The following is a 21,591-nucleotide window of genomic DNA, read 5'->3' as shown; positions in this document are numbered from 1 at the left end:
GTGAAACAAAAAGACCCAGTGTTGCCCCTGAAATGCCATAACTTCCACTTAGTATGATGCTTCTTTTCTACCACATAAGCTGTATTTTTGTATTTACAGTACTGGAACTGTGCTCCTATTACTCTCTGAGTATTGGCATTATAATGCTTGAATCATAAACATGATAAAAGCTTAATTCTGCTTAATGATTTGATTGCATTCATCATTATTTACCCTTGAATTTTATTAAAATAATGCACCATTCACTCTGAACAGTGTTCAAATTAAAAGATATGTTATTATTGTGTGCATGTCTATGTTTAGTTTGCAATTATTATACAAAGACTTTCTAAAATAGCCTGGACAAAATTATTGGTACCCTTTAGAAGTTGTAAGAAATAATTGATTTGTAGTGATACTTTAGGCAGACTACTGTGTTTTAATTAGTATCACAGGTATATAAGGTTTATATAATCCTATAATCACTCATGCAGCCAGTTTTAGACATTAGAAAAAAAGGTAATAGCCAAATATGGGCAACATAAAGGTTACAAGACCATCTCAAAAAGAGCTTGATGTTCCTGTGATCACTGTTGCCAATATTATGAAGAAGTTAAGAGGCTCCTGGAACTGTGGCCAACATCTCTAGATATGGAAAATTGGCCCGAGATCGAACAGAGGGGATTGCTTGAATGGTCGAGAAAGAGGAATGCTTGAAGGAAAACTTCCAATACAGATCCAAGCTGATTTTCAAGTTCAAGGGACAATAGTTTTAAAATCCCACCATCTGTTGCTGTCTGAATGAAAATGGGCTCCGTGGTAAAAAATCCCACCTCTAAGACAGAGAAGACAAAAAAAGCCAGACTGGATTTAGCCAAAATCCTATTTACAGAAGAAAAAAGAGGAGAATCAGTGATGTTTTGAGGTTGCTTTGCTGCTCAGGGACTGGCTGCATTGAATCTGTGCAGGTCAAGGCATTTTGGAGCCAAGCGTACAGTCCAGTGTCAGAAATCTGTATGAAAATGGTTAATGGGGAAGAAAAGATCTGAAGAGGGTGATGGTATTGTACTTTTTCTTTTGGCTGAAGGGAGGGTAGGGTGAGGCAGTGTTTTCAATTTTTTTCTTGCCCTGAATTCATTGTTTACTGCAACATACGAGGGAAAAAACCCTAGATGGGCTTATCGATTACCTCTACTTAAATAATATACATACATAAATGTAAACTAAATTCTGTTAAACATGGGATTATAAACACAAAATTAAAGACTTTAAAAAAAATGCACCAACAATTTTAACCTGATTATAATAACATTAAATTTGGAGCTCGTATCTGATTGGATATTGACCTCTGGTTTTGTCATGTGTTTCAGTAGATGACGATTAGATGATTCTCTGGTTAAGAGTTAATCTCAAAATAAGACATGAATGTTTCCCTTTTTGAAAAGTACATATTTGTAAAATGTTAATATCAGAAATTCAAGGGTTTCAAGTTAACTATGAACAACATAGTTAATAGTCAGGAGGCCTTTCTTTTTGTATTTTTTTTATAACAAAGTGAAACATAAGGTTTAACCCTCCCCACCCTGCCAGCAATATTAGTACAGTCCCTTACTAACCAGGCCTTTTTATCATGTAGAAATGTAGTAAAATCTTGTATGATTTAAGCAATGAACTGTCAAATCTCCTCCAAACTTTTACAGACAGTTTTCATATCTTCGTGATATTTTCCATTTCACTGTTAAATTAGGTCATCCATCCAGCCAGTGTGCTGTCATGGGTCATCCAGCTCCCGTGACTCTGATCCCACTCTCACTGCTTCTCAGCGTGAGGCCCCAATCACTAAATGAAAGGTGAATCTTTTTTGCAACATTTTGCTGCCATTTCTCCCCCTCTGAACTGAAAATAGATATGCAGACACAAAACAGCAGGCAGCAGGAAATTTAATCGGTGGACAGAATTAACAAGGAAATTCCTCATCACCCATAGTGGAACTGTAATGATAACATGTATTAATACACTTCACAATAATATTGATAGAAAGAATAAAACAGCTGAAAACAAGCGTAGAATAAGCCTTATTTAAGATCAATAAACCAGATGCTGATTACGCCTTTTAACAATGAATATTGTTCATATAATGAACCTCTTGTCACAGTGCTTAGATATGGTTATTTACCTAACTTAACATTCCCAATAGCTGATTTGACAACACACAGCCAAGATGTAGACGTAACTAAGACAGAGTTAAAACAAGTTTTTTGTGAAACGATCCTGTCTACGAGCATGTTGAGAACATAAAGATCTGGAGGGAAAAATGTTCAAACATACTGAATGGAATGACTGTCTTTTTTTCCTGATGCTACATGTTGCTTGACTTTGGGAGGTTATCATCAAAAATCACACCTCTGCTAGCAAAAGAAAACATCAATCAAAGCAGGAAATTACCCTATATTTCAAACCTGATCAAATCAATTCAAAAGACATTCAGAAAACATAATAATCATTGTAAAAAAAAAAAAAAAAAAAAAAATCTAGCTATGATAAAATGACAAATGGTAAATGGAACATGTTTTTTTCTTTTCATGGATTATTGAATCAAAAAATAATGTACATGTGTGGAATGACTGAATAAAGACACAACATCAAACAATTTATACATTGAATCTCTTAGTTTGTCCAGGAGCAATAGTTGTGTTTTTTTCCTACACCGTTGATACTTCCCACCAGCGTTATAATGCCATGATGTAGAAATAAATGTACATGGAGCAGGTGCAGCAGTCTGTATTGTCTTTGCAATAAGAGAGAAAGAGACAGACAGCAAAAACATGAGAAATTATATACAGACATACTGAAGTTACAAGTGGTTTTGGTCAATGCAATGAGTCTCTTTGAACAGAACCTATTGACACAAACTTAATGGCACAATATTGCAATATTCTGCAAATGACTGTATGTCCAAACTATACAACAGCCCCCATCTCCCCCTCGCTCTCTTTTTAAAAAAACTTTTTTTTTGACTTTTCAAGGCAAATATCCAAATGAACATTTCACATTCTTCAGCTTTCGATGCGCGTGCAGAAATCCTGGTTTATCAGATTTTTTTGTTAAGCCTGATTTATGCTTCTGCGTCGGAACGACGGCGTAGCTACGCAGAGCTCTCTGCGTCGAAGCGGACCCCTACGCCGTAACCTGACGTTTTTTTTTTAATTTTTTTTTTAACAACTTTATTTTTGCTTTACAAAATAACAGTGCATACAACCATATGAGCATCATATTAGTAACAATTGGATAACAAATACACGCCATAGCCTGACGTGCACCTCCAAAAAATCCTCACTACGCGTCACGGCAACGTGGACCGCAAGGGTTGTGATTGGTACGCTCAAAACGTCAGTTCCTCCGGCAGTTGCTTTTTCCGGTCTTTCTTCCTGCAACACCGCCATTATTATTAATAATGAACAAAAGGTATGTGTTTTCTGTTATTAGCGCACATAGCACAATGCTACTGTGACCGGAAGATAAACAACGATACAGATATGACTCCTCTGAAACCACACACACACCCCCTAGCGGCATGGCGGTGAATTGCAGAGCAACGTGTTCCCTCAACGCAGAACTATGAAAGGTCAACGACGGGGCACCGGCGTAGCTACGCCGTCGTTCCGACGCAGAAGCATAAATCAAGCTTAGAGGTGGGTAATTGCTTGGGCATTACAGTCTACACACAATGACATCCAACGACACTGCTAGATGGGTCTCTAAAGTGTATTCTTGTTTTCCATATTAGAAAACAAATATGCAGTTGGACTGACTTCAGTTGTACATTTCTCTTTGTCGGGGTCGATTCCATTTTTAATTTTTGCTAGTCAGAAGATTTAGTGCAAGTCCTTACTCTAAGACATATTAAACTATTTTCTTGAACAGATCTTTGCATCACTTCTAGAGCTGCAACGATTGATCGACTATTTCAGCGATTGATTCAGTTTGAGTCATTTTTAAAAGAAAATATGCTAAAACGTCACAGGTTCCAGCTACTTAAATGTGAATATTTTCTCATTTCTTTAGTCCTCTAGGATAGTAAACTGAATATTTTTAGATTATGGACTGTTAATTAGGTCAAAGAAAGACATTTTAGGTTGCATCTTCAGGCTTTTGGAAACACTGACTGACACTTTTAAAAGATTCATCAATATTGAGAATAAATGTTAGTTGCCGCCTTAATCGCTTCTATTCACACATTGCATTTAACATTTCTGGACGAAAATGAATTTGACTCTGATTCAGTCAAACAGGCAAGTAAAGACATTATGGCGGCAGCTCTAATCCAAGCTAAACATGGTACATTACACACAACTGCATGCAGTTTTCATGACACGGTATCAGAACTGAACACACATTCCCTGAGCTGTGCATCAGACTTCACCATTAAGCATCATGCAATGCAAATGTTTGCGTCAACAATGTGGGTGCGTCAATTTCATGGTTTTTTCTGCCGAGATACAATTATGCCACAGTGCTATTTATGTTAACATACATGTGACCAATAAGTGGAATGCAATCTTTTCTTGTTATTGCTGCTATATGCATTTAACATAAACTGTGTCTAATGGACTGTAGACGCTGATTTTTAAAGGATAAGTTCATAGTTTTTCCAAGTCTGTATTAAAAGAATAGCCACGTGCCCATACATATGATCATGGAAACACGTTCTACTCGCTGTAATCATCCTTCTTATTCATACTGACCATAAGAAGATCCCTTCACAATGTGTTTTGAATGATGGGGGACAACATTTCTTTGTAAAAAATGTAATATATAAAGTTTTTCTGAAGCTAAAATTAGGTTTCAGTTGTCTAAATTAGTCAAATGTGGGGAAAAGGTGTTTTTTTTTTACCATTCCTGTAGCTCAATGGGGACACATTGTCAAGGAAAAGAAAATTGGGATTTCTTAACTTTGAAAGATAGTCACTTCATTTGACTAGTTCAGACAGTTGAAGCATAATATTATCTTCTGATACACATTTGAGTTAGGCACAAAACTACAACGGTTTATTTTGTCCCCCCATCACTTGCATTGTTTGGTAAATCAACAGTTATGATAAGCAGGAGGGATGATTAAGACAACCAAAAACCTGTTTCAATGCTCATATGGGCACCTAACCATTGTTTTAACACAAACTTTAACATAAAGATGAAGGATAGATCAAAATTTACTTTATAGCAGAATAAACTTCTTAAAATAAGAACCTAATCCATGTCTGGAAAAAACAGAATTTAGGGCTACAGAGATCTGAATCAACAGTATAAGCAACATGATGGTGATCAGAGGCATGTAAAATAATTAATCAGCGAGACTAACACACATATATATATATATTGCAAAGAAAGCGTGCAGGTTTGCCATGCAGCCAATGATTAGTGCAGTTGATAATGACAATGTATCAGAGGAAAGAAATTAAAGAAAGAAAGAAATTATTCAGAGAGCTGTTGTCATGGGTGATGTACAGTACGTACTCCCTTATTTAACAATAGTTCACATAACACATAACACTAGTGGTGGTTTGCCTTTCCACTGGTCCGATACTGGTGGACTGAGAACCTTCAGCAAGCCAGTTTCTGGAAAACTGTTGACTCTAGTACACATACTATCAATTAAAAACTTACACCTACAAATTGTGCAAATGGGAAGTGCAAAACTGGCCTGCAGAACGTTCCACTTGTTACAATCACTCCAACATTTTGAGGGGAATAACCAGGAACTATGTGCAGCATATTTACAGATTATAGTCAGATCTCTTTGATCATGTACATTTGGCAAAACATTGTTTTACTTAAGTATTTGTGAACTATCGCATTTGATCTTTACAGTGCCCATGCAACCACCTTTAAACATTCCAGAAAGCTCTTAGAGACAGGATAAAATAAAGCAAACTTACTTCATTCATACCTAAAAACGAAAAAACAAAGAGAACAACACAGGATCAGAACTCTCATTTAAGGTCTTTAGACATTATTCCACTTTATTAACATTATATTACAATCATGAATATATGACACTCATGGGGGAAAGACTGATTGTATCGCACGTTATTGTTTTAATTTGGAAAATGTGCAAAATTAAGGGCCAAATCTTTTACGATACAATCACAACTACTGAGGGGTCCTTTTCCATATTGTACAATTTAAAACAACTGCACGATGTCCAAGATAAAGTAAATATGACTTTACAATGGTATACACAGATTGAGAGAAAAAGAGAGAGAGAAAGAGAGGCAGATAAAGAAGAAAGAGAAAGATTAAGAGAAGATGTGAGGGAGGAAAAAGGCAAGAGACAGTCTGTTCTACATCCCAGAGTTTAACACCCCCCCCCCCCCCCCCCCCAACAGCCCATCTCCCCCAGTAACCCTAGTGTCGTACTTTTCCGGGAATGTAGTTACGGTCAATGCCTTCCTCTTGCAGAAACATGTGAAGACAGCGCTCGTTCTGGGCCAAAGGGTGACCTGCAATTCTACAGAAACGTACACACAGACAGACAGACAACAGACCAAATTCATTCACTGCTTATTTTAAACGCTCTTTCATGGACAGTAGCTGGTGAAATGCCATTGTGGATTAGTCAGTTGACACAGATTAGGTTAAGCCTTGTGTAGGGCTAGACATTTTTTTGGCAATGTCTGACTCTACTGACTCTATGTGAATTTCTGTTTGTGCCGACACATTTTGTGGCTAGAAAACGTCCAAGAAACATCATAACAAATGTGATACACGCTTTACTAGATCCAACAATCCAACAAAACTCAGTGATCGAATAATACAAATTTATTCTAGTCTTAAATGTTCCACTTGACCACATTCTTTCCTCCATCCAAATAAAGCCTGCAGTATGTCTATTTTTAAAGGGAGGGTTGTTGAAATGTCTGACCTGTTGATGAACTGCTCCAGGCCGGATCGTCGCTCCTCAATGAAGGACTCCTCAAAAAGGCCTTCATCTCCGCGGAATGGCAACTGTCTCTTCAGGGCTTTACCCGGAAGAGGTGGTACTACAATCTGATGGGAGTAAAGGGGATCAATGCAAATGACATGAAAGGCGGAAAAAACGTGTGCTGCAAGTATAAGATCCAAAGTCTACGCTCGCTGTGCTGTAAAGTCAAACAGACATTTGCATCAGCAGATATGAGCTCAAGTAATAAAGAAGCACATCAACTCTGAACTACTTCAACACAGTTAATCAGGAGGTCAAAGCCAACATATTCAGAGTACTTATTATTACACTTGAGGAACTATGTAGAGGTTATATTTTCCCACCTGTTACACTAGCATTATCACTCACCAGGTCACTGTAACTATTAGTTTAAACGGGCAAGCCAGCGTAAATTATGAGTCTGAAACATAAGCCGTCATAGTTTACTCACCTTACTGTCTCTTTCCAGCTCATTCTTTAACCATTCAAAGTCACTGTATCTTCTTCTCACGCAGGAATCCTTCATTTTGAAAATGGGAAGGTTTGTCTATGGAAAAAAGAAAAGACAAAAACAAGTATTTGATTTATATTCAGTTCAATTATTTGTGTGTTTATTGTTGTAAAGTGAGAACAAGGCCTGTTAAATAAATGTGAATCACTGTGACTGAGAGTTGAAGGTATCGTAGAAGTGAGAAATAAAAAAAAAAAGATATTTCTTACACCTGTAATTTAATTAAATTGTTGGCATGCACAATAGTTTGAGGTGAGGATGCACTTCTTTTGATGTGCTGAACAAGATTACTAAGTTTGCTGAAAGTCAGCAAGTAATGACACACGAGGGTCACAAATTTAGACATCAAGGTGTCATCTTCAAACTGCTTCTGACGTCCCACGAAAAGTCCAAAAATATTCCAATTACAACTGTGTAAAAAGACAGAAAAGGCTGCCCCCCCCCCCATAACTGTTTTTAATCATTCAAATTGACTTCTGTAGAAATTATGCCGACAAATGTTTCAGCACCACTGATTTCAAAAAGGTGGAAGATCAAATGAACAAGTCAGCTGGCTGTGTGTAAGAAGCTTAAGTGCTGTTAAATTCATTCTTTCATTTATTTGTGTGACTTAGAGCCACAATAATTAGTTGATAGAGAGAAAATTAATCACCAACTATTTTTTTTTTTTTACAATAGACTCATTGTTTTGAGTCGTTTCTAAGGGAAAAAACTAAATCTAAAATACTCTTGATTCCAACTTCTTAAATAAGAATATTTTCTAGTTTCTTAATTCTTCTATGTCGGTAAACTGAGTATCTTTGGGTTGTGGATTGTCGGTCGGGACTAAACAAGACATTTTAGTTTGCTTTTGGAAACTTTAATCAACATTTTCCCCCTTTTTCTGACATTTTAAAGACAAAACAACTCATTGACTAATCAAGAAACTAATAAACTGATTAATCTGTAATGAAAATAATCATCAGTTGAAGCCATAATGTGATTTTATTTCCCAACAACAATTAAAGACAACAGCCAGCCAAACTATCAGTCTGCAGTTTGATTAAAAAGGCAGATTCTGACTTTGTGTTTTCATGGTTTTAAGCTGTGTAATTGACACCAATTTGATATCAACTTATGTGAAGGATTAATTAATTTAATTATTTCCCAGTGTTTCATTGGTTAAAGAATGGGCAATCCTTTCCCATGACTCTCTTATGATTCACTGCTGCAGACAGTGAGTGGGATATAATCAAGGACAATGCTTCCACAGTGAAGGTTGGTGTCTGTTTCTTAAGACTGAGTTGGTTTTGTTTAATATTGCGAGAATATAAAAATATCCTCATATGAATTAAACCCAGCTCTGATCCAAGACGTGTCCTGTTGGATGAATCTACAAATGTCGTGTTGGTTTTCTGGTGAAAACACGTAACTTATTTATATTATGAAGAGTAAACTCTCCTAGGTAACAGCCACAACAATGAGGGTAAAAATGAGGATGTCTTGTTAAGACAAGCCTTTTAGGATAAGTCACAATTACGCAATTAACAGTGTTGGCATCCGCTTCCTGAAAATGTTGAAAATGAGCTGTGTCAGTGATTTTCTCCCGCACTCTTACAACAGCTTAGTAACTAAAGTGAAACTCCTCTTACTAAACTACTACTACTTATCATTCAAATGCATGTCTGTTGTAAGGTACCAATATAATTTTATAGCTTTGTTTTAAGTCAACGCTTCTGTCAGGTCTTATTTTCTTTCCTCTTTCTTTCCCCTAGCAGCTGCAGTAACATTAGCAGTTATTTTTTGTTATACTAGGGCACATTTAAATATAATTTAGGCATAGCATAGGTGAACTGTATGCACAAAGCTGGTAATTATAGACAGATTTCCATAATTACCAGCTACATTACAGTTCACGTCAACATCTACGTCACGACAATAACTAGGAAAAGTCTCATGATATATCAGATCAGGAGCTACATAAAATATGCCTCACACCAAAGTCCATTGTTTAAGGTAATAAACCCAACATTGAATGGCTACATTGCTTTGTAATGTGTCCCATAGCCTAAGCCGAAGTAATGCTATAAAGCACATTTGACAGACGTTTAACTATAAGGTCAACTTTACGCCATTGACTTGTCTTTAAATTTGTAAATCCAATTTTAAGATGTGTGCTAGAAGACACTGACATGTCCATGAAACTTCTACAGCCCCTTTTCCAACCCAAAAAAGAAACCTACAACCAAAAAACAACAACCAACAAGCAAGGCCGCTGACAAATCACCGGCCCTCGAGTTTTACTGGTGCCCCGTCTCGTGCTACCCCTGGCCCGCTACGGTACACGTCACAACCCGCTGCCCGGCTCGGCTCCAGCAGAACATGCTAACCTGTCTTAGCAACCAATACTGTAATCACCAGTTAGCTTAGCTCAATGAAGGCTAACGCTGCAACAAGGTGTGTTGTTGGCTCGCTGTTTTTTTTTCTCAACACCTACCCTCATGCGAACTTCGTAAGTTGTATAACGATTTCGTCCAACTCCAACGATTTGTGGATCATAGACGTCTATCTCCAGGAAATTGCTGGGGGGGCCGTAAGCATCCGTCAGGTCCTGTGGCTTTGAATTCAACCGGCGAGTGTCGGCCACCGCAGGCTCTGACATTTTGTCGGGTTGTAATTATTTTTTTTTTGGACGACCGACGGGCGAATTAGCGTCAAAGCAACTAAATGCGCAGTGCAATCTTAAATCTCATCTGAAGACATCAATTGATTGTGATAGCTGATGGATTCAGCTAAGGAAGTAGCAGACTTGTGTGTGTGTCTCTCTCTCTCTTCTTGCGGGGGCCAGCCGCCCTGCGCCCTACCCTGCTTGAGTCTGAAAAATGCGTTGACTCAGTTCCGTACTGTCCGGGACACTCCGCACTCCCTCTAATGGACAAACAGATAACTGGACCAGAGTAGGTTTTAAAGGACAGTTTCACAATTTGTCAAGTGTTTTTTTAAAACAACAGTTAGATGCACAAACCCCTCCACTGTAATCATTCTTCCTAATCATACCAAATTTCCTTTAATAAATATGAATATGAATTATTAGTAGGCTGCCTATGCAATCACGTTCTTGCTTATTTGTTGCACTGATGCACTTTATAGTCACATTCATATTTATTTCTTTATCTTTGCACTAAAATTTACCTGATTTTTATTGTTTGATGTACTTTTGTCGTGTTTTATGTGCCTTGTAAGGTGTCCTTGAGTGCTTTGAAAGGCGCCTTTAAATATAATGCATTATTATTATTATTATTATTATTATTATTATTATTACCTCCGGGGAGACATCGCTGTAAGCTCTCCTTCCTCCCTACGTAAAAAAACCAAAGAGTGAGGGCAGGGATCATATTAAGACCAGTTTAAGAATTAAGTGACTGATTTGTTAAGAAGAGAGATCTATCTATCTATCTATCTAACTATCTATCTATCTATCTATCTATCTATCTATCTATCTATCTATCTATCTATCTATCTATCTATCTATCTATCTATCTATCTATCTATCTATCTATCTATCTATTGTAGAAGTATGCTACTATCATGATTTTATTTATTATTTAATTTTGTTCTGCGTTTAGTACTTATTGTTAAATTATAGCTATGCATTGTTTTTATTATTTATTTGGTCAACATATTTTTTTCTTATATTGGCACTTTAGCACTTTTCTGTTGAACTCTCCTTCTTCATGGTGAAAAGGATGATTATTTTCTGTTCTTTGTTGGTGTTTTATGTGTCTGTGTTTGCAGCCCTCTACAACACATTTCCAGCAAGGGACAATAAAGTTTATCCTTATCCTTAAATGTACTTTCAATGCGATGGAGGTCAACATCCACAGTGCATCCCTGCAGTTGTTTTGTGCAAAAAAATGCATTTAAAAGTTGATTTAAAGCTTATATGAGGCATCAGCAGTCTGAGTTAGTCATATCAAGTGGATATTTAGTCTTTTAGTCTTTTTTAGCAATAGATTCCCTCTTTGTGATTCCTCCGACAGTGTGTCTGTATCATGCTGAGATAGAAGTATAGTAACAAAAAAAGAGGGACTTTGTCACTAAATAGACTGTAACATTGACTCATTTGGACAGCTTCATATTATCTTCAAATAAACTTTTTAACCCTCCTGTCGTCCTCCCGGGTCAAATTGACCCCGTCTGTTTTGACTGTTCCTTCTTTCCTCCTTTCCTCCCTTCCTTCCGTCCTTCCTTTCTTCCTTCCTTCCTTCCTTCCGTCTGTCCTTCCTTCCTCCCTCCTTCTCTCTTTCTTTCCTTCTTTCCTCCCTCCTTCTCTCTTTCCTCCCTTCCTTCTTTCCTTCCTTCCTTCCTTCCCTCCTTGTTTCCCTCCTTCCTTCCTCCCTCCTTTCCTTCCTTCTTCCTTCCTCCCTCCTTTCCTTCCTTCTTCCTCCCTTCCTTTCTTCTTTCCTTCCTTCGTCCCTTCCTTCCTTCTTTCCTTCCTTCTTCCTCCCTTCCATCCTTCCTCCCTACCTTCCTCCTTCCTTCCTTCCTTCCTTCCTTCCTTCCTTCCTTCCTTCCTTCCTTCCTTCCTTCCTTCCTTCCTTCCTTCCTTCCTTCCTCCCTTCCTTCCTCCTTTCCTCCCTTCCATCCTTCCTTCCTCCCTCCCTCACTTCCTTCCTTCCTCCCTCCCTCCCTTCCTTCCTTGCCTCGAGGACAACAGGAGGGTTAATCTACATTACCATTATTACTCAGTCAGTATGAACAGGAGGAATGATTATGGCAAAAAAAAACAAAACCTGTTTCAATGTTCATTTGGGTTTACCCGATTATTGTTTTAAGACAGACTTGAAAAATTGTGAACCCGTCCTTTAACGCTGACACGGTTGTCCGAATGAATTGGTGTAGTGGTACAACTTTTCATAGGTCTTTATTTGTCAAAAGCAGACAGGAAAAATAGCACTACATACATGAGTGGGTAATGAAAGACATATTTAAATTTACATATCGCTACACTAAAAATAGGATATAAGTATAAAACAAAGAAAAAACACATTTTTAAATAGTACTTCCAAGGATAAATAGATTATACATTCTGTCAGTATACTGTAGGCTAATACACAAATCATGAGGTTTGGAGCTGGGTGATATATATATATATATATATGGGTAACGTGATCTAATAAGGAACCTTTTATAAAGACCTTATGATAAGCCCAAGTAACTGATGGTTGTTAATAATTTACTAATGTTTTATGGATCAATTAGAAGACATCAGTAGGAACGTGTTTAGGGTTACCGTGGCGTATGTTCTTCCTGTTTGGTAATAATGGAGATATTGTAATATGCCTCTCACTTTCTAACACGGCAGTTATTAAGTGCTTAAAAAAAAGTTTTTCTTTTTTATAATAACCCACCCAATTTGCAATTGTCTAGATGCATTGCAAAACTTTTCTAGCAAATGTCATGTTGAAGGAAGATAACACCAGCCTATAAGGGATATTAGACTCCAAAGTTGCAGATATAGGATTAATCAGTGTTAACCATTAATGAAGTCAAGAAATAAAATGTTTCAACTTATAAAAACTTTTGCAAAGGTTGCCTTATTAGAAAGTGGTACCCACTTGGTAATTGGACCAGCCAAGACCAATAGTCATATCCAATTACAATAAGGAATTTAGTCAAAAGTGTTGGGATATTAGATTTTTGTCAATATCATCCAGCTCTACATGAAACCAACATAGTAATTGCTCATGTTTTACTAAATTAACAAGAACATTTCATTTTTAGGCATGCCACTTTCTCCACATTAATGATCAGTTAAAGGCTTGAATTCACATTATTCCTAATTCAGTAAGATTTGTGCATGTGGGTTTGTTTTATTACATAATGTCTTATTAACGGTTACACATATAAAACAAGCAGAGTGCCTTGGTAGCTGAGTGGTTAAGGTAAAAGACACATAAGGGCAGCGTCCATGGTTCAATTCCAGCAAGGGACCTTTGCTACAGGTCATTTAACCTGTTTCCTGTCGGCCTCTCTGCCACTCACTATCAAATAAAGGCAAAAAAGCCCAAAAATACATAATAAAACAAGTACATATCTAAAACTATAGTATATGTTATGAATACCTACCTATTGCCAAGCTCAATTTATTGAAAGGAACTTCAAAATTGCAGACAAGGAAATGACCTGACTGAACCAAGCAATCACTGACAAGAAGCCAGTGGTGTTATTAATTTATCATACTGTGTGCTGAGCAATGAAGTCCTGTGTTGACAATATAGCTTTTCATTTTTATCATTTTAGTGTAGCTTTTTTCCCAAGAATATAGCTGCTCTGATGAATTTACATTCCCTGTCATCAAGATATTGAAGATATCGTCAGTCAGCAACATTTGACTTTTTTTTTTTTTTCATTCGCAAATTTTAATATACAAGATATTTACGTCTCATAAGTCGGTCACCAAAACAGTAGAGCTCCATGCAGCTGAACGAACACCCCTATACTATAATGAATCCAAACTGTTAGTGAGAGGCCTACGAAACTAACACAATGTTGAAGCTCAGTGGTGTGAAATATTTGTCTCTCATAATAAATCGACTTATAAGTGGTGACTTTTTTTTAGGGCTTTCACTGTTGTCATGCTTCAACCAGTTCAATTACAATTTGTAGGGATTAGAGGAAGGGGAAGTTTTACAGTAGTCCTGCAAGAGGAACTTAAACTTGTTGTCCTTGCATAGTGAAAGAGTTACAGTGTTACAAAGTGGTTACATATTAAGTACTTACAGTAATATATTTATACCCTAAAGCACGGGATTTTATAAGGATTTTAAACATTTTGTTATTGAAAAGTGCTCTATGAATAAAGTGGTTGACAGTGTATCTTTTATGGTAAGATAAGCTAATAAGATCAGGCATTTTAAGGAGGTTTTAATTTTTTTTTTAACCTGTAACTGCTGCATCAACATGATTGATATCCTTAAAAATGAATAGTTTTACTTTAATTAACTGCTTTTAAGTACAGTAGCTCAAAGAGAAATCAGATCCTCTTAGTCATGCAAGGGATATAAGTCAGTTTGAGAAAGTCTGGGTGATAAAGATTTGGTAAATCTGACCCTACTGAGATGCCTCCTAAACAGAAACCTGCTCCTCCTCGGAAGATGAGGAGCAGGGTGTAGACTCTTCTGACTCGTTGGAAGGGATGAAGACGGAGCAGTCAGTTTGGTCGGTGGTGACAGAGAAGGTGGAGCTGTTGGAGCTCTCGCTGTCAGACTGGGAGACGTGGCAGTACTCGCGGACAGGACAGGCACGCTCGTTGTAGCTAGCCTTAAAACCTTCTTTAAGGCCTTTGGACATTTGCAGCCAATTCTTTAAAAAAAAAAACAAAAAGGAGAAAAAAGTATACATGATTTTTAAGTCACCTCACATGAAAGTACATACTACTAAACAGGCCTTTCATCAGTTGAATATGAGCATAGTAGATATTAATGTAGTCCTCAGTAACAATTATTATATAAGCAGGCTTTGTGTTGAGGCTATAGTGTTACAGATTTAACTTCCTGTTAGTAACTCCATGCTTTTGATAAACGCTGCAGTCTATAATTTTATAAGCTGCCACACACAACAAAGATTAGATTTGAATACAAATTTTTCATGTGACTGAGCTCCAGATGCTACTAACCTCGATGTCGTGATGGATCAGCGATGGCTTTGGAACCACAGGGATGAAGATAATTCTGAGCCTGTATAGGACAGAGGGACGCCATAAGGGGGTGAAAAGTAACGTGACTGACAGGGTACCTAAAATATTAGAACATTAGTTAAATTTTTTATGAACATATCATCAATAGACATTAATAAATGGTGTGATGGTGGGGCCTGATGTGATATCTTTTCATGGGGCCCAAAATCCCTGGCAGCGCCCCTAGGTAGGCATATTTTCCCTCTCAGATGATCATATCAACCACAGCTCATCTATATTTGTCCCTGCTCTTAATCTCAATTTTTGTCATTAAACATGCTGTATATCACTGACATCTTGTGGTTATATGATGTCTTCAAGTTCTCCTTTTTTTTGGACTGTAGTGTACTACACAGCTGGAGTGTGCATAAGTGTGGACACTCACATTGTTATCTTTACAGTTATAGTTATTGTTCTTAGTGTGGACGGACTTTTACATACCTATGATCATATCCAGATCCAACCTCTCTCTGTACTTGACCAGTGAATGGCTAGGACACACACAGGTACTTTCGCTACTTTCAATAGTTAATATTTTTACTGCATATTAATAACAATTTTATCAAGTGTTGATTTTAATAAAATGAATGAAAACAAGAGGAAATAAGGACACTTTGCTGATGCTCCTTGACTACACTTTAACCCATACAACTACCACTATTTCACATGACATATGGGCCAACGCACCTTTCATGGTGCAGCAGCATCATGACCAGTAGGATGAGGGTAAAGGGACCCATGACAGACAGCACTGCGGTCCACACAATCATTGAATTGTCCGGTTGATTAGGGTCTGTTTGGGAGGGAGAAAGAGAGGGGTGGGGGGTGAATTGTGACTGATGATAGATCATTTGTGCTTTGATGAAGAAGTCCCATAATTCTCAGTAACATGAAGGCTTGCTTAGTCAAATAACCCAGTACAGATTTAAAGGGAAGGTTTTACAGCCCTATTGCCCTTACTGTACGTGAATTGTTTCGTATGGCCTATAACAGACGTTTTTTTAAATTGTGAGGGGGGCTCCAAACAGATTCAGGAGAGGCTCAGTGAATCAAAGTCGAAACAAATATTACATTAGTAATTAACACACATAATAGCCTAAATGTGGGTGATCTGGTTAAAGAGATAGTTCAGAGACATAGTGTGTCTGGGGAATTTTACTGAATAATTGAAACTAATAAACTCCTCCAGACTGACCTTTTCATGTATTTGGTTCAGTCTGAAGTATGTCAAACAGCAATATCAGGCTATCCTAGCTCAATTGTTGCGTGTCTATGGGATCTGATGACACAATCATGATCCCACAGGCATCCAGAAGTGAGTGAAACTAAGAAAGTAAACTAAAAGGGGTGGGTGGGACCTTTTTCTAAGCTTTGTCTGAGGGGAGGCCCACAGTCTCAGACTTTGAAAACCCCTGGCCAGTAAGATACTGGCTCCTTAATTACATTTCTGGCTTTGAAAACTCATTTATTGACCTGTGTTATGTTTGGAAACAAACATAATACAGGTGTTGGTACCTCTACCAACACCATGCATCTTTGTCAAAATTTAGGAATTCATCAAAAATTCTTTAATTCCCATTTACTGCCAGAAAATGCTCATTTTTGACGACTGAAAATGAGGGATACATCGGGTCCAGTTTGAGTTACTGTCAAGGATTCTAGCTGATCATTTCCGTAGCATCACAGTACAACGACAAATGGAAGTCATCTCATTCTGTTTGTAAAGGCTATGCAGGTTATATTTACCTGTGCCATTGTTGGATCCCCACACCACAGGCTCACTCCAGTCACTCCAGAACAAAGACTCTCCACAGTCACTCCCAATTTTGCTTCTCACTTGCAGTTCATACTGTGAATTGCTAGATGGCAAGTTGATGCAGTATTGCTGCCTCCCAACACTGACTTCAGATGTCTGTGGAATGGACGAAGGGAGAAAGGAGATGAGCGGCGAAGGAAGGACGAAGAAGATGATGTAGCACAGAATGAAAAAAGAGGGTAATGAAGACAAAGATGAATCTCTTTTCTGTTCCGTTGAGTTGCCCACCTGCCACTTCTTGTTATTGATCCTGTAGCGGACCTCACTCTCCACACAGCTTGGAGAGGTCTGATTCCAGTAGTACCACAAGTTAGAGTCTGAGCCATTCTGGACAGACAGGTTGCTTGGTGGATTCAACTTCACTGCAGATGACAGCAAATATACAATGTGATGACAGTAGTGGAGAAGTACCAGTTTCATTGTCTTGTAGTCTTTTATTTATGAGAATAATAACATTGTTTCCCTTTCCTGGAAAATAGTGCACCAGTAGGTATATTAATTCTCTTTCTTTCAAATGAAACTGCATCTCTTTAACCCTCCTGTTGTCCTCGAATCAAGGAAGGAAAAAAGGGGGGGAAGGAAGGGAGGAGGAAGGTAGGAGGGAGGGAGGAAGGAAGGGAGGAAGGAAAGGAAGGAAAGAAGGACGGAGGAAAGAAGGAAGGAAGGAAGGAAGGTAGGAGGGAGGGAGGAAAGAAGGAAGGAGGGAGGGAGAGAGAAAGGAAGGGAGGAAGGAAGGAAGGGAGAAAGGTAGGGGGGAGGAAATAAAGAGAGAAGGAGGGAGGGAGGGAGGACAGAAGGAAGGAAGGAAGGAAAGAAGGAACAGTCAAAACAGACGGGGTAAATTCGACCCGGGAGGACGACAGGAGGGTTAATTAATTGCTTTACTATTTGGAATAATGCTATGTTGCACTCCAGTAATTAAACGTACCTTTTGCTTTAAGATCATGGAGGGTCTGAAAAGTGCTGCCGCCATATGTTAGCTTTGTGAAAAACGAGCTGAACCTCTGGCTTTTCTTGTAGGGACGGATACATCCAATGTTTGTGCTGTTGTCTGACAGATAGGTCACGCACTCACTGGGAGCTTCATTAATGAACCTGAATAAAAATCACCATTTAGTCATCCACACAAAAAGCAAAGTATGCAGTCATATCAACTTTAAATATAGTAATGGATCACTTCATAATCAGGTAATATGCAGTTTGCACTTTGGTTGTTAGGAGTTGTTTAACCCTCATGTTGTCCTCGAGTCAAGGAAGGAAGGAAGGAAGGAAGGAAGGAAGGGAGGAAGGAAGGGAGGAGGAACGAAGGAAGTTAGGAAATGAGGGAGAAATAAGGAAGGAAAGGAGGGAGGAAGGAAGGAACGGAGGAAGAAGGAAGGAAAGGAGGGAGGGAGGAAGGAAGGAAGGGAGGAAAGGAGGGAGGAGGGAAGGGAGGAAAGGACGGGAGAAAGGAAAGGAAAGGAAGGAAGGAAGGAAGGAAGGAAGGAAGGAAGGACGGAGGAAAGAAGGAATGAAGGAAGGTAGGAGGGAGGGAGGAAAGAAGGAAGGGAGGAAAGGAGGGAGGAAGGAAGGGAGGAAAGGAAGGGAGAAAGGAAAGGAAGGAAGGACGGAGGAAAGAAGGAATGAAGGAAGGTAGGAGGGAGGGAGGAAAGAAAGAATGAAGGAAGGGAGAAAGGAAAAGAGGAAAGGAAGAAGGAAGGAAAGAAGGAACAGTCAAAACAGACGGGGTCAATTTGACCCGGGAGGACGACACAACGGTTAATAGGTGATATAAAGGGCTATATATCATATCAATTTAGGGGCACATTCTGTTGTACAATATATACATTCTTACATGATGTCAAAAGTCAGAGCCCATGTTAATCAAAGCTACTCTTAATTCACTTCAAAGACCTCTGGGGCTATATCTAAATTTAGCATTTGATGACTATTTTTTATTCTTAAATTGAGTGAGATGAAAAATTCAGATTTTACAAACCAGCTGCTGATGGTGTAATTGACGTCCGGAGTCCCCTGCTTATTCCAGAAACATTGAACAGAGCTCACATGCACCACAATACAGTCCACATCTGTTAAAAGAGACCAACAGAATAGTTGCAGTCCACTCATACACGCACAACAAGGAAATGGTAGCTCAGTTACGTAACGGGAATTCACGCTCAAAATCAGCATAATCAAGGAAGTAAGGCAGTACCTCTTATTTTTAAACTTTTTTTTTTTTTTTTTTAACTAAATTTGATATTCCATCTGACTAATTATTTATAACATTTAGGCTTAATCATATGTCACTATTGTTGGGCTGTTCCACTTTATACAATCTTGGTTTCAGTTTAAGAAAATGATGAAATATATGGTTAAAATGACTCAATATACATGTAATGAAATGTTGTTGTTTATTATATATGATTCACTAATATCACAGATATAAAAATTAATGTAAGCATATTCACAATAAAAAAGTCCAATGTGAAACTATATAATCAGATTTGCTCTAAAGCAAAAAGAAAAACTGCTCAGACACATTTAGGCTAAAATCAAATATTAGATAAGTTGCCTATGATTTAATATTTAATATAACAAACTTAAATGTTCTTACCGGGAGGTTCTTTGGCAAACACATGTTCTGTCAGGCAGAGAAGCAGAAGAAGTTTAGACAGCATCGTGGCACCATGAAAGTACACGATGGCTGAACTTCTACATCTGAGTATCGATGCGTCGCACATTATGTTTCTGTGTGTGTGCTGCTCCTGCGTTTGACTTTTGTGGGTTTTAGTTTCCTGTAAGAGGAAGCTGTCACGATATTAGGCCATAGATTGAGATGATAGGCGTTGTGCTGTGAAAAATGAAAAAATTAACACAGAGACAATTTGTAAAACATTTTTTAAATAAAATAATAATTTACAGTTTGCAGCTGAGTCCCAGGGTCTACAATAATATTTATGGTAAATAATATTGTAGGTCTATTGATACATATGATACATATCAGACACTATTACTATTTTTACACATTCAGTTTGAATAGCATTAAATACCAAATAATAAACAACATTTTAAGTTATAATCAAGTGTTCAAATCAAGTTATTTGTCAGCTGACCAAAAGCAAAATGTTTGTGTTGATTAAATGGCCATAAACAATTTTCCATCAACCATCTATTAACTTGTTAAGAAAAAAGACAAAGTACCGAGAAAACCAAATCTGCATAATCCTCTTCAGATGTCTATGGTGGTTAGGTGTCTTCCTGGTGTGGTTTTCTAATGAAATAAGAATGAGGGATGTGAAAGAAAAATGATTTGAAAGATGATTGAGATATTAAATGTTGACCATAACACAAGTGGTACTACCTGCAATTCCTCCTTTAATGAATACATTTGAACAAACACATCTCCACCAGAAGCACATCACTGTTTCTTCATCATCTACTTTGCAACATTGGTGTCTTTTTCTTTTTCTATTTTGAATTTTGCATCATGTGTATGAGAGAATAAAATCAAATTAAAATATGTGCAATGCTTTGAATCCCAACTGAATGAATAGTATATCTCTTATGTCCAAATTCAGAACTGACAACCAAACACATACTTTGTGCATGTCAGAAGGGTCATGTGATGTCTGTTTCTGTGTGTGCCGCTCCTAAGTTGAGTTTTGTGGGTTTTTGTTTCCTGTTAGAGGAAACTGTTTCAAAAATAAAGATTAAGAGGGCTGATATAGGCACGCTAGTATGTTTTATATGTGTTACAACACACAAACAAACGGTAACATTTTCTAATTAAAGACTGACTATAATAAATTGTGTGACCAGTCTTACTAACCTACTTACCTAACTTCTAAAGTGAAAATAGCTAATAAACTGAACCCTAACCCTTTAAAAAAAACACATAACTGTTTTGTGAAATTTAGCTTGTAATATTTACCAGAACACACATTTGCAAGTGATCTTTCACCTATTACCAGCATTACTGAATATAATTCAACCCCCACTTCTGTGACCAACTTTAACTTTGCTCTTGATCTTTGACGTGCCATTTGACAATCAGGCCATCTTAACTAATTTCCAGTGAATTGGGTTTTTTTTTTTGCTTTTTTGTAGATTGCATAATTCAAAGGAACTTTTGCTCATCTCTTGCACTGTGTGTACAGCCTTGCACAGTCATCCAAATATTTCAGCTAACTGTGAAACATGGACATAGTCAAATTAAATATTTATTTGAACTAAAAAATATTTAAGAATATAGACATGAAATGTTGTTAATTTTTGAAAAACAAAGAAATTATAGCCTAAACTATATGTATGTATGCATGCTGCTAAATACAACACACTGCCTTAGAGTGCTTAATACTACATTCTGGTGCATGTGATGTATGATGGCGTATGTACTATACTTCTGTGTATGATCATCACAGTCATGTCCATCCTATTGGTGAGACCAGAAATCAAACTTAAAATCAATAACATGACCATGTGCATGTTGGTACAAGTATTAGAGAAGCAATATTAGAGAAATATTAAATGATTTGAAGAGGAGTTGCTCATCTGGGACCATCTTACATCAAATATATCACAAATACGACAAATAAGAGCAAAACATGTGGCAAGTTATAACAATT

The 21,591-nt window shown here is 37.6% G+C and overlaps 2 protein-coding genes across 4 annotated transcripts in view; both read right to left on the bottom strand.

The window, feature by feature from the left end:
- Nucleotides 1-10,315, bottom strand: part of snx12 (sorting nexin 12) — a 160,692-nt gene extending 150,377 nt beyond the window's left edge. The window contains exons 1-5 of one of the 3 annotated variants that reach the window (XM_062433222.1): nucleotides 9,928-10,315; nucleotides 7,392-7,487; nucleotides 6,902-7,026; nucleotides 6,397-6,487; nucleotides 1,904-2,767 (exon numbers count right to left, since the gene is read on the bottom strand). In XM_062433222.1, coding sequence (XP_062289206.1) covers nucleotides 2,567-2,767; nucleotides 6,397-6,487; nucleotides 6,902-7,026; nucleotides 7,392-7,487; nucleotides 9,928-10,092 — 678 coding nt within the window. In that variant the 5' untranslated portion in view covers nucleotides 10,093-10,315 and the 3' untranslated portion in view covers nucleotides 1,904-2,566. Of the gene's footprint in view, nucleotides 1-1,903; nucleotides 2,768-6,384; nucleotides 6,488-6,901; nucleotides 7,027-7,391; nucleotides 7,488-9,927 lie in introns of those variants that run through there. The other 2 variants (XM_062433221.1, XM_062433220.1) reach the window with 2 other exon arrangements.
- Nucleotides 10,316-14,535: 4,220 nt separating this feature from the next.
- Nucleotides 14,536-19,711, bottom strand: LOC133994045 (cytokine receptor common subunit gamma-like). Its single transcript, XM_062433218.1, has 8 exons — nucleotides 19,581-19,711; nucleotides 18,963-19,053; nucleotides 17,913-18,079; nucleotides 17,213-17,346; nucleotides 16,915-17,080; nucleotides 15,856-15,961; nucleotides 15,109-15,169; nucleotides 14,536-14,795 (listed from the first exon to the last, which is right to left on the bottom strand). Exons 1-8 carry the CDS (start codon nucleotides 19,705-19,707, stop codon nucleotides 14,559-14,561), a joined length of 1,089 nt encoding a protein of 362 aa, XP_062289202.1. The 5' UTR covers nucleotides 19,708-19,711; the 3' UTR covers nucleotides 14,536-14,558.
- Between the last annotated feature and the right edge of the window lie 1,880 nt (nucleotides 19,712-21,591).

The sequence above is a fragment of the Scomber scombrus genome, chromosome 14, assembly GCF_963691925.1.
Source record: "Scomber scombrus chromosome 14, fScoSco1.1, whole genome shotgun sequence".
In the NCBI taxonomy this organism is placed as follows: Eukaryota; Metazoa; Chordata; class Actinopteri; order Scombriformes; family Scombridae; genus Scomber; species Scomber scombrus.
This window is presented reverse-complemented; position numbering and strand designations above follow the sequence as displayed.

Coding starts and splice junctions, on each gene's coding strand:
- LOC133994045 (XM_062433218.1), bottom strand. CDS start 19,707: ATGTGCGACGCATCGATACTCAGATGTAGAAGTTCAGCCATCGTGTAC. Junction 19,054..19,580: donor GTTTGCCAAAGAACCTCCCG/GTAAGAACATTT, acceptor CTCTTTTAACAG/ATGTGGACTGTATTGTGGTG. Junction 18,080..18,962: donor AATTACACCATCAGCAGCTG/GTTTGTAAAATC, acceptor ATTTTTATTCAG/GTTCATTAATGAAGCTCCCA.